Below are 13,592 nucleotides of genomic sequence, written 5' to 3' on the forward strand. Positions count from 1 at the left end.
ATTATCCTGATGAGAGATTTAAAATTAAAAGAAAAAAAGGAAAGACAGGAAGCAAAAATTGAACAAAGGGTCCGCTGCCCATTCACAAGTGAAGTGATAAGCCTGGGATGTGGGAACGCTTGTTCATGTGCCCTGGGCATCTACCTGAAAGGGCCTCACCAGGACAGGCTCTAGAATGGAGCGGAGAGCAGGCAGCACCAGTTCTCAACATACTGACACATACACAGAGAATCCTGTTGTGAAGAATTTCCCAGGCTCTGTGGTGCTGAGAACTGTGCCTGGGCAGCCTGTGGCACACCACCAGAGCGGCCTTCTATGGTCCTGAGGCTGGAGGTCTCTTAACAGATAAGGAACTGGCCCTATTTTGAGGCATGAGATTGACCCATGGCTGCTGTTTTAAGAACCTCCTATGCCCTCCCTTTCTGACTCAACTCCAAATGTAAGAATACGCAAGAATCTTTGGTTTAACCAAGGAGACTACTAAAAAAGAGCCCAATGGGGGCGCCTGGGTGGCTCAGTGGGTTAAAGCCTCTGCCTTCGGCTCAGGTCATGGTCTCAGGGTCCTGGGATTGAGCCCCGCATCAGGCTCTCTGCTCAGCAGGGAGCCTGCTTCCTCCTCTCTCTGCTTGCCTCTCTGCCTACTTGTGATCTCTGTCTGTCAAATAAATAAATAAAATATTTTAATTTTTTTTTAAAGATTTTATTTATTTATTTGACAGAGAGAAATCACAAGCAGATGGAGAGGCAGGCAGAGAGAGAGAGAGAGAGGGAAGCAGGCTCCCCGCCGAGCAGAGAGCCCGATGCGGGACTCGATCCCAGGACCCTGAGATCATGACCCGAGCCGAAGGCAGCGGCTTAACCCTCTGAGCCACCCAGGCGCCCCATAAAATATTTTAATTAAAAATAAAAAAAAAGAGCCCAATGGAGTTTATGTATTTCTAAACTAGTCATGTAGAACATGGTTGCTTGACCTCTGGATTGTCTCTTCTTTGCAAATATGTATCTGGGAGGCGCCTTCAACAAACCTACAACTACTCCCCTCTACCAGCCTCAATGGCCAACTCTCCCTGAAGACGGCAATACCAGCCTTTGCCCTGTGCACCTAATTAACCTTTTTTCCTTCAAATCAGGGAATGGGGTGTGGTGCCTTTACCCTTTCTCACAGAGGTTTTTCTTCCCAGAAGAGAAATCAATGGTTTCTGTCCCCCCATAGGTCATACAGTTAAATGAGAGCTGGTGTATGCAGCTGGGATCTAACCACTGTGGCCAGGATCACAGACGGTTTAATTTTCCTTTGCCCCAAGGGTAGGTGGCATGAGAGGAGACACCCAGGGTTAGGGAACAATGTGTGTTAAGCTCAGGGGGCTGGACGAGGGGAGCTCTGGTCTTGGCCTGTGGCAGCCTACAAAGCTTCACAAGGGAGTCTCCCCTAAAGTCACGATGATTTATACCTGCAGGGAGCTGGGCAGAGAAAGCAGCCTTGCAAGAAGGGGGATAATAAGGTTAGTAGAGTTTTCTTTAAGGTTTTGGCTTTAAAGCTGTGCTGAGTTATTTATTTATTTATTTATTTATTTATTTATTTATTTATTTGACAGAGAGAGATCACAAGTAGGCAGAGAGGCAGGCAGAGAGAGAGAGAGAGGAGGAAGCAGGCTCCTCTCTGAGCAGAGAGCCTGACGCGGGACTCGATCCCAGGACCCTAAGATCATGACCTGAGCCGAAGGCAGCAGCTTAACCCACTGAGCCACCCAGGCGCCCTGTGCCGAGTTTTTTGATGGAAGTCTCAAAGAAAAGCTAACAAAACTCTTCTAGAAAAGTTCTACACCAGTAAAGAAGCGAACGAGCCTCTCACATGTCACATATTTACCTTTTAGAGTTGCTGAAGAGCAATTAACAAGTAAATACTATCAATTTGCTTCTAAGTATAAGAACTGACTTTGGAGACAAAACCCTCAAGCGACCAGCAGGACGGACAACCCAGCTCAGGTGAGACAAGGTCAGATAAATTGGGGAGGTCATTCAAGGCTGAGACCCCCAGACCTTGCTGCATAGATACTCACAACCTTCATGGCAATAGTAGTCATAAGGCATTGATTTGTCCTTGGACTATGGCAGTCCCCCAGTCCCAGACCCGTCAAGTCCTTAAACACCACTGAAAGGGAAACTCCCAAGTGCATATTAAACTAAATCCCGCTTTGTGGCAGGAAGCCAGAAAATGCCACATGAGGATCAGCGGCCTCCAGGACTCCTGATAAGCACCTGCTTGCTTATCACACTCTAATGTGGGGGTGGGAAGGAGGGAGAAGAGAGCAGAACATACAGGGGTGGGTAATGAGAGCACAGGGCATGCAGGATGGGTAGGACTCAGCTTTACATGCCTGAGAGGCCATCCAGTCTAATACTCCTGATTTCACACATGCCTGAAACTAACGGAGCCTGGAGGAATGAGAGCCTGGCCCGTTTTCAGAACGGCCGGAGCTCTCAAAGCGCCTCACTGAGGTGGGTATATCCCTCACAATTAGCCCTAGTGACAAGAAGTTTCAACAAGTTTCCCAACGCAGACAGGAGGTTCGGTAGCTCTGGCTACTCCCATACCATTGAGGGTTTCGGCCAGCAGTCTTTCCAACCCAGTGACTTGGGGAGCAGTCTCCTGACAGACACCAGTGGGGACCAGAGCTGGCTCTGTAAACTCCAGGTTCATCGGCACTGACAAGAAAGAAGATCTGAGATAGTGTTAAGGGACAGCTCTGGCCTTCTCTTAAAGGCACCCCATATTTATCTCAAGTAAAGGTTTCCTTAACACTTGTCAAGGACAAAGCTGGATGGCCTGCCAAAAATCCCGCTCTCTGTTCTTCACCATGAAGCTGTACCACCAAATTCCATGACACTGGATGAGGATTATCAGGACCTGAGGACCCTTTGTGGGGCTGGATGTAAAACCCAGCTCCTGACGCATGTTGGCAGAGTCCCGGTTTTACCTGTCTTGGCTACAGCTGCTCCCTGGTGGATAACAAATGCTGACAGCAACCCCCCATCCCCAAGCAGACTGTTCTCATTTTTGTCTAACATCTAGGAAGGGAATTGGAATCAGTATGCTAGAAGAAGGCTCAGAGGGGCCTCAGCACATCACCAGGGACTGAGTCACGTCGCCAAGATCTTCACGGTTCCAAGGGAGCGAGAGAAGATAATCATTCTTCCACTTCTGGGGTCCAAGACCATCTACTATACTCCAAAAGAAAACAGTTTCCAGATCAAAACTAAAGGAGTCTTGCTTCTTGTTCAGTGGTGGACAGGAAAAGAATGAGAGGCAACCAGAGGGCTCAGTGGGAAACCTTCTTCTCCACCCTTTTAAAATTTAGAGGAAAAATGTACTGCTGCCCTCAACAAGGTGTTTTCTTTTCGGCTGCATATCACTAAAGCTCAGACCATTAGTCCAAGCAGCAAACTGCACTGTTCAGATCAGCTCAGATAAGAAGCTGAAAGAAAAAAACGTAGCGGCTATCTTGTCTGGGTTTGGGAATCTCGTCATCTATAAAACTGGAAAGGCTCCGCAGCCGCAAGAGGTCAAGCGCACGCATCAGAGCTTCCCTGTTTTAACTAAGACCACGGAAGCTGGAGGTAGGAAGGGGACAACTGGAAACTGAGGCTGGAAGGGCCATGAGGGAAGGCGCAAGCCAAGAGGGCTGTGAGGAAGAAAGGAAATGCAAAGAGGAAAAATGCCTTCTCGGTAATGATGGAAATCAGGGAGGCCTTAAGCTTTTAGAGAGGGTTACTACAGGAAAATTAACTCTCTGGAAAGAGGGAGAAATCAATGGAAAGCAGATGCTAAGAGACAGCTGACCTTTCCATTGGAAATGGACGGCTGCACATCTTGTCAGAGGCTGAGAAATGCACGCTTCCCAGAGCAGGCGGCGGGAGGCACTCTGGTCAGTCAATCTTTTCCTCCTTTCGAGCTGCTGATTTGCTTAGTTTCACGAATTACTGAAGTTTCTTCATCCCTCGGAAAATCTGATTGTTTTTCAGACATTTTAAGCTCTTTTACTGTCTCTAAGCCTTCCTTATATTCTACTTTGGAGTTTAGAACTTGTAGGACGTTGACTTTAAAGTGACCATTTAAAACTAAGAATCAGAACACCAGCTCACCTACCTTTCTCCTTTACTCGGCTGGAGTGGGAACAAATCTGCCTGAACTCCCCTTGTCCAAACCAAAACTCTCCCAATGGAAAAGAGGAGCAATAGCTCTTTTTGAAACTTTTTTTTTAAAGTAAGCTCTAGGCCCAACATGGGGCTTGAACTCACGACCCTGAGATCACGAGTCATGTGCTCCACTGACCAAGCCAGCCAGATGCCCCTTTTTCCTTAACTCTTGGAAATGTTGTCCTTGGCTGCCATGTAATCTGCTGCCTTAAAGTCATTTCTAGCCAACCTCCTGTGATTTACTGAGACCTGTAAACTCTTATTCACCTACTCCTCTCAAAGAGATCCCACAGAGACAGAGGACAAGAATTTTCTATTTTAATTGGCTTGATGCTTTCCAAAAGCCATCTCAGGCTATTAGGATCAAAGGAGAGAGGTTCCTTCAGCTCAGGGAATTACTTTGGTGCTTAATGAAATACCGAGGCACTTAATGTTCCTAGAACCCCTCTACATTAAAATAATTACTTACTCCTGTTCCCACATGTCCATACATAGCACAAGTTCTTGAACTACACTTGCCTTCACAAATGTCAAAGGAAAAGGCCGAATGAGTAGTTGTTCTAGATATCTACCTTGGACAAGGAGTTTTCAATATATACCAACACATTCAATACGTTTTAGTTGATACATATTTTTGGAAGAGGAGTGTTAAGGATGGTTAAACATTAAAATGCTTTGTAACTTATACTTAAAAATACATTAAAATGCTTTCACCTTCTACAAATGCAAGAATTGGTTCTCCTCTACCAATTTTGAAAAAACAAAATGCTTTGCCTTTTGCTTTTGAAACCACCTCCCATGAATCTCTCACTGTGTCTTAGTGCTAGGACTAGCACCCTAAGAAACCGATACTGGGCGCATGGTGAAATGAGAAGGGCACTCCGTATTTTCATAAGGATTATCTCCCTGATACTTTCATTCAATCACCATCACCACAACATGTGCTAAACACACTGATGGTGCTGGTGAGCAGGCGTGAGTGTTCATGCATGTGTGGGGAATACACAGTACACAAGATCCCAATAGGACACATATTCCTGGAACAAATGCTGAGTGTCTCCTGTGTGCCCCGTGCAGTGAAAGTTGGGAAGGCAGCAGTGCAAAGACTTGTCGAGAAGCCAGTTGTGGGAGCCCCGGGGTGGCTCAGTCTGTTAAGCGTCTGCCTTCCACTCAGGTCATGATCTCAGGATCCTGGGATCGAGGCCCCTGTCGGGGCTCCCTGCTTCATGGGAAGTCTGCTTCTCCTTCTCCCTCTGCCCCTCCCCCTGCTTGTGCATTCTCTTTCTCTCTGTCTAAATAAAATCTTTAAAAAAAGAAAGAAAAAAAGAGAAGCCAGTTGTGTGGCAAGAGAGCAGGGTCCAGGTCCATCTTATGCATGATGCTCCCCATCCTCACAAAATACCCGGCCCATTGTAGGAACTCAATAAAATTTTGTTGAGCGTAAAGAATGACGCACAGAATAGACTGCACTCTCCTAAGAGGCCACGAGGAAAAGAAATCATTAGAGTTACCTGAGAGGATCTGTCATGGAAAAATTCACCTAAACTAATTGTAGCTCTCCTGTTATTTTTAATGTTTTATCTTGCTCCATCCCTTCTCTGACAAACTGCATCCGAGACACCCCTGAATTCTCCCCTACTCCCTCCCCTCTTTCCCACAATGTGCTGAAGAAAGGAACTTTCTGAGGATAGATGCTTTGTACCACATCTCAGAAGTCAACTTTAAGATAATTGCAGCGGAAGCAGCTTTTAATCAACTGACAGGCAGCTTTAAGAAAATTAATGAGGACAAAATCTTGGGAAGGAGTAAATCATTTCTGACAACAAAGCTGTCTCTCTTTTATCCCAATCTCCCCTTGAAGAAATAGTACCCTTCCAGGATACAAAAATAAAATATCTTTATTTTTGGTTTTTGCCACTCAAAAGGCCAGACAAGATTAAGAAAATCTCATTCTCTTAGATATCTGGAGAATACTCCAGATTGAACTAGAGTTCTAGGTCACTTTTGAAAATCAAACTTTCAGAATCTAGGGAAGTATAGATGAGCGGATTATGTCACAGGCTAAGTTCAGGGCAAGGAGGCTACAGTGAAGATTATATACTGCAGAATGGAGCTAGGACAGGCCCAAAGAGCCTGTACATGTTAGTTACATAAGTGCTGGTCAGTGCTGACAGCGCTGGACACCCATCCTGCCCCAGGATCTAAGCTACAATTTAGTGGTGACTAATATGAACATTCTGGATTCCAAGTCTTTTCTGTGGTTCATTTTTTTTTTTTTAAATTTTATTTATTTGACACACAGAGAGAAATCACAAGTAGGCAGAGAGGCAGGCAGAGAGAGGGGAGAAAGCAGGTTCCCTGCGGAGCAGAGAGCCCGACGTGGGGCTCGATCCCAGGACCCTGGGATCATGACCTGAGCTGAAGGCAGAGGCTTTAACCCACTGAGCCACCCAGGTGCCCCTCTGTGGTTCATTTTAATGAACTTATAATAATAATCAGTCATCACTGGGCTCTGTGAAGATGGCTGTATACATGACAGAAAATGGTTATAAAAAGACAGAAATACAACCGATGTTTCTTTATAATCAGGATGACTCTAAGTTATCCATTAATGGGCATCTCAGTGATGTATCCCATCAAAAGATAACAGCAGGTGGAATGTTAGAAAGGGGAACTCCAGAAGTACTCCTTCAGACAGGGAAGGGCCTAGAGCGAAAGATAAACATACTGCTTCTCACTTTTTAAGCCGAGGCATCTCTACATTCTATAGCATGCAGGCAAGCAGGCAGGGGCTCGCAGTTAAGAGCTCAAGTCAACCGTGGACAGGTTAAGAATTTTAATCAGAAACAGAAAAAGGCCTCAGGGCATTAGTTCTTAAAAGTACTATTACTAGGATGCCAGCATGATCCAGAATGCTTTGGGCTGGAGGTATCCTCAATTTCTCAATTTCCTGGAAGTGCCTGAAAGATCTGGTTAATAAATAGGAGCCATAGAAGTAAATTAGATAAGGTTCCAGAGACAGGGTGAGAGCAAAAAGGAAAAGGACAAAGGTTACACTGACAGGGGAGGTCTCACTAGAATCCCTGTGCAGTCAATGACTGGCTCTCCATCTTGACTGAGTGTGCAGCCATCAGGAGGGCCTGGTAAAACAAGGACGGCCGGGACCCGCTCTAGGATCCTCTGATTCAGCAGGTCTCACATGAGGATGAGGATCCAAATCACCTCTGATGATGCTGATGTGGTCCCAGGGGAGTATACACTGAGAACTACAGCCGGTCTGTAGAGAAAATGGTATCAAATCTCCTTTCCTTCCCTGCTGCCCAGGATCGCTTGAGAATGAGGGGGATGCGTGTCTCTAGGTCCAGGGTTCCAGAAGAAGGTGTACAACGGGGGCAGGCCGCCACTGAAGAGTAGGACTCTCAAGGTGAAGAAGTAGGGGAAGAGGGGAGTGAAGAGAAAGGGAGAGAGCGAGCAGAGAAGACAACGAGGGAGAGAAGGGGAAGAGAACCGGGAGAGAAGGGAGGGAGGGAGCGAGCGACTGGCTCTCTCTCCAACACCCGCTCCAAACCAGTAATCTGTCTAGGTAACAGGAGCTCCACACTTGAAGACAGTTTTACCACACAGCCACAAAGAAAAAGCTTTCAATAAAATTGACCCTTAAGTATTTGAGGCTTTGCCTTAAAGAGTGCTATGCTGTTCCACAGAGAAACCAGAGCTAAATTGCTTTCTGTCCTAGGGCTTCTCCCATCCAAGTCAAATGACGGTGTCCTCATCCATCACTTCTGCCAATAAAATAACCAGAGAGAAAAGCAAACCAGCACTAGTGAGAGTCAAGCAACCACTGCCTCCAGGCCTGCAGGGACTATGCAGTGAGGGTCCGCCTCAGTTCTTACTTAACCACGTATGTGCCCACATCCCCTACCTGTTGGGGGCAGGGATGGTCTACGCATCTGGGAAATAGAGTAGACAGCACTTTAATTCCTGTGTTGAAAGCACTAACCCTTATTCTTTCTTTCCAGCTCAAAATGCCCCAGAACCACTCCCCCAGCTGCTGACTTTTGCTCTAGGTAAAATTTACTTACACACAAGTGGAAGAACAGTCTGCTAGAGAACTATTTCTGGTGTCATTAGTAATTTTATATTTTTGTTATTATCCTTCCACTTGGTTACAACCAAAGTTATTATAATGTGCAAGTTGCCACTATTTTGGAAAATTAATTGCAGTTTCTGTTACAATATTATGCTTTCTTCCAATTAGAAAACGAAAGCAGAGAGGGCATACAGGCAGCTTAGTGTTTTGAGAATTCAGCAAAACTTCAGCTCAGCAATCTCCAAATGTCTAACTTAAAAAACCAAACAGGAAAAAAAAAAAAAAAACCAAACCCAGAAATGAACCAAAAGCCCTCCCTGGCTCCAGAGCAAGGGAGTCAGACAGAAAATAAGACCCCGAGGCAGAGTGGCATCCCCAGCCTGGAAGAGGCTGGAAGGGACAGAGGGGAGGGAGAGAGAAAATACGTTCTCAGTCTTATTTTTCCAGACTTGCCAATCATTCTAAAATCAGGAAGACAGTGCCTAGCCTCAGAAGCAGAGAAGGGAAGTATCAAAAGGACGCTGGATCCTAGAAACAAGGATAAAATTAAAATGGTTCACTAAGGAGGAAGAACAGAATCCAGCATATGGTTACAGAAGGGAGAGCCCCAGAGGCCAGCAACAGCTGAGGAGAATGGGAGGTAAAGCACGGCCAACCAACAAGCCAAGTGAGAGTCTGGTGGGAAATGGAGCTCAAAGGCCACCGTTCCCGGCAGCAAGATTAGCCAAGGATCAGAGCACCACGCGTAAAACCCCAAGCAAACCTGAGATTGCGCCTCTTCCTTGCCGAGAAGGCTGAGGGCAGAGACCTCAAATGGAGAAAGCAGTCATCAAGAACAGCAGTTCTCAAACTCCAGTGCGTATCAGAATCACCTGTAAAGCCCGTTTTACAAATACAAATACCTGTGCCCCTCCCGCCCCATTCTTAGGTGGCTCTTCAGGCCTCAAGTGCTGTTTCTGACAAGGACCCCATGTATTCTAACGCAGGTTGTCCCAAGAGCACAGTTTGAGAAGCACTCATCTAGAGGTCTGAAGAGCCGCTTTGAACAAATGCACGGAGGCGAACCAGCAGTGGAGATGTGGGACTCATCTCCCACAGAAGAGTCTTTGTATGGGACTGGGTAAGAGATCATCTCTCGGGGAGAGAGTCACTTAGTGGGAATTAAAATCAGGTAAGTCAATGCTCTGGAGGACATTCTCCTGGGACTGACTGTTGACCCAACAAGCTCACCTCTCTGAATATTACCATAGTGAATTCCAAGACATAAGACTAAAATGAAGGGGAATTCTGGGCAGAGAAGCTTGAGGACAGGCCCATCACCCACTAAAGCATTCCTTCGGAAGACAGAGCTTGACGCGACAGATGGAGACATCCACCTATACTTACCTGTGCAAAGAGGGAGATGCTCTACTGTCCCATTAAACCCTCGCTCCCTGCTCTCAGACAAAAAGGCACTTCTTGCCTTAAACGGTGGTACAGCACAGCTATCCAAAAAAAGCTGGTGTCTCTTCCCTTCCACCAGTGACTGAATTCAGGGACATTTGCTGAATGCTTTGGTGCCTCTGGATGTTAAGGGGCAACCAAGACCTGGAAAACCAGAAACCTTTCTGTAGCGCAGGGGTTTAAAGTCAGACTCGGTGGACACAGGGTAAGCAAAACCTTGCTCAGAAGCCTGGATCCTGTCTCCTGGGTGAGAGGAACACTTCCCAAATGGGAGCTTTCTAGTTACTTCAGCTCCCTAAGTGGCAGATGGTGCCTACTGAGAATCAAAAAAGCCTCTCTAGGAGGCCTGAGAAACAGCTCTTGTCACGAGGCATGCAGCAGCTGGCTAGCCGCCCTGAGCCCCTTAGCAGGACAGCAATGGATTACCACATCTCCTTAGCAGACTCCTCCAATGGCACCCCCTGAGCTGCCAGCCCCATATGTACCAAAATCTTGGCTTCCGCCCTGCAGCTGTTTGTCCTCGGCCAGATGTTTCTAGCTACTTATGGGAAGGAGGAACCTTGCTAGGATGGAGGACTGGCAGGCTGCACCCAGGAGTTGGGCAGGAGCCCTGGCTTCCGGAAGAGGCTCAAGATGTCCATTAGTGTTGCCGAGATCAGATCCTGTCTCTTAATGATTATAAACAATTACTCCACAATGAGGCAGGAAGGGTTTAGAAGAACAGCTGTTAGGACCAGGATTCTAGGTAGTGAAAGGCAGACACCAGGTAACTTCACCATCCAAATCTCCGGAAGAGAAGCAAAATAAGAATATGTAAACTAAACCTCAATGCCCATCCTCAAATATCTAGGTAAGAAAACAGGCCCGTGAACTCCCCATGACGTCCTCTCCCAAGCACCTAACATCAGATCCTTCCAAAGTCATCTGGGATTCAAGAAGTGGGACTCTCCTGTCAGTATGATGTCAAGAGCACAGACTGCCTGTTTCTACCCTTTCAGGGGCTTGGTGGAACATGCTGTCACCTACCACTGGTTCTGCTTGTTACCACCTAGAAATGCTAAGGAGGACATTTTCTTGAGATTCTCTTCCATTCGCTCAGCTTTTCCTAAACGCCAGCTTACTTCCTAGGTACTTGGACTTCATAAACATGACACAGACATGGTCTTCACTCTCGAGGAGCTCACAGTCCAAGAGAGGACAAGGATACGGAAACAAGTCCGTGCAGTCTGGTATGACGTGTGTTAACATGAGCTCAGGGAACCAGGCAGCATCGTGGCACAAGGAGGGAGTGATCTAGAAAGGTCCCGCAGAAGGAAAAGAGCTGCTGAAGTCAGGTTTGAGACAGAGAGGAGGGCAGGCCAGGCACTGGTGAGAAAGGCCTTCTGAAATTCAGGGTGCTTGGAAAATGACTCAGCAGAGTCAGGGAGAGGGTCCCTGTAGGAGATGGGAGGAAAAGGCTGGCGACCACCACACTAGGCTGCCCACTTTCTGTCACTTTTTATGTAACAGATCCTATTTCTTTTTCGTTAAAAGAATGCTTCCATTGCAGGCATCAAGCATCTATATGCATCGCACTAAATGAAGGGCCCTCAGGGATACACCCCTAAGGAGCTTATACTGCACCTAATTGGGCAGATTAAACATACACACCACTCAGCTAAAGAAAACACAAAACAACACATAAACAAGTGCATAAAACTATAAATGGCACAACACAATGTGCTAAGGGAATTCACAGGTTCTTAGCTTGAGACAGAGCTTAAAGACCATCTAATTAGAGAACCATTCAAATGCTCAATTCCCCTTGGCAAAAGCAAATGAGCCCCCATGGGAACCCAGAAACCAGTATGGTTGAGTCCAGAAGGCCACCAACCCCACCATACCCAGAAGGCTATTATGGCAATACAAAAGTGTCTCCACCTGAGACAAGAGAGCGTCCCAATAGGACTTTCCTCTGCTAATGAAATGGATGAAACGGTTAAGAGCTTAGCAGCTACCCAAAGGCCTCATCTTCCAACACGATTATAACTCACAGAAAAAGAACATTTCATGGTATACATATATCACTTTTTATAGCTTGCTTCCTGAAAAAAAATTTTTTTTTTTTTTAAATAAGCATAAGTATTTCTTTGGGTCCTTCTTGTATCTCCAAACTAAAGGTCTCACACTGCGGTAAGGAAGTATTCAGTTTGGGCTACAACCAAAGATACTCTCAGGCCTCTGGGTAGCTCAGCTCAGATTTGGGTGTGAGGAATCTCCTGCCTTTTAACAGCCTAAAGCTTCTAAAAGTGAAGCCTGCTGGTCACAGATGGACTGGACTGCACTCTTTCGTACTCCTTACAAACATGCTACCTGTAGCCCTGACTGGAAAGTCACACCACTGTCCTTTACTACCCTTTACTACGAGTCTGGAGAGCTGCCCTACAGTGGAGGCCTGAGCCACGGCACTCACCCTCATGGAGGTCTCGCCGCCATGGGCTTGTTGCAGCCTGAAGACCTGGGCCACCATGTGCTCTGTGGAGGGATGCAGCAGGATCCTCCTCGAGGCCAAGCCCACCATTACGTATCGGCCCATTGGGGACAGGCTCACCGAAATGGCATTGGGACCTGAGAGCCAACAGAACAGAGAGACATTTCCCAGAGTTCTTGCCATCACAAGGAAATAATGTTCCTCTCAGTCTTTTTCTTTCTTTTCTTTACTTCCAATTTGCATCTTTGGTTACCCAGGGGCTCTCTCATAGGAGTGCAGAAGACAATGACAAGGCATGTCAAGTATTGAGTATAATGTATGACATACAGAAGATACTTGACAAATGCTAACCATTGCCATCATAGCACCATATCTTAAAAAGCTGGCACCATACTATAAATACCACTTTGAAATCTACTATTTCCACTTCATACACAATGACCATTTTTCCACCATTAAATATTCTTCTATAAAAGCATTTTAAAGGCCAAACGGTATTCTGCCCTGTCAGTGCACCACCATTTATTTAGGCCATTCTTCACTCTTTGACATTTTTCTCTGTGATATGTAACACTGCTGTGAACATCCCTGTATATAAATCTTGGTATCGTTTTTCTGATTATTTCCTTAGAAGTGGGATTGCTGGATCAAAGAGAACATAAATTTTAGGGACTTTCAATACACAATACCAAACTGCCTCGCAGTGTATGAGCGTGCCTGCTTCCCCAAGCCGTGACCAAGCCTCCTCCTTTATCCGTGGCTGGCCCAACAGGAGCACGCTGGTGACACTATCATGGCAGGAAGGACTCTTATTCTGAAAGTCGTCTGTAATACTACCAGCCAGGACTCCTGCAAAGCAATCTTCCTCTGGCCTGTGCCCCAGGAAAGCAGGGGTAGGATATGACCATTACTCCTACCTAAGCTGTGCCTCACCTAGGAATGCCCATGCCAAGGCACCAGCGTCCCTCTGTCACTAAGTTGGGCTTCCTATCCCTTACCAAATCGCTTGGTGTAGAGCATTTCACCCAGGTTATGGGGGGCCAAGGAGTACACTGCCAGGATGCCTTCATCAGGAAAGCCCCTTTGGCTGCTAGGGATGAAAGCCGCCAGGAGCTGGCCATCTGCAGAAATGTCACAGCTGGCATCATTGTAGATCTTGCAGTTCTGCACCAGCACATTCACGGAAGCTGCATCAGACAAAGAAAGAAAAGAGGGTAAGAAAGTTTGGAGTTGATGGTGTGAAAAATTCTGGGCCAAGAAATTCTGGGGCTTCTCTAAGGGCCGGAACCCTCTCTAAAAATGCTAAAGGCCGCCTTGTCAATCAAACTAAAACGTCATAGAACAAGGAACACAAGAGACAGGAAAGAGACATGTCTTTTACCACCTTAATAG

General features: G+C 46.4%; 1 protein-coding gene across 11 annotated transcripts in view; it reads right to left on the reverse strand.

Annotated features, from left to right (window-relative positions):
- AMBRA1 (autophagy and beclin 1 regulator 1) overlaps positions 1-13,592 on the reverse strand; it is a 178,149-nt gene that overhangs the window by 17,909 nt on the left and 146,648 nt on the right. For all 11 annotated transcript variants that reach the window (XM_032356354.1, XM_032356353.1, XM_032356352.1 and 8 more), the window contains 2 exons: positions 13,199-13,387; positions 12,183-12,337 (listed from right to left, as the gene is read on the reverse strand). In XM_032356354.1, coding sequence (XP_032212245.1) covers positions 12,183-12,337; positions 13,199-13,387 — 344 coding nt within the window. The remainder of the gene's footprint in view (positions 1-12,182; positions 12,338-13,198; positions 13,388-13,592) is intronic.

The sequence above is a fragment of the Mustela erminea genome, chromosome 9, assembly GCF_009829155.1.
Source record: "Mustela erminea isolate mMusErm1 chromosome 9, mMusErm1.Pri, whole genome shotgun sequence".
Lineage (NCBI taxonomy): Eukaryota > Metazoa > Chordata > Mammalia > Carnivora > Mustelidae > Mustela > Mustela erminea.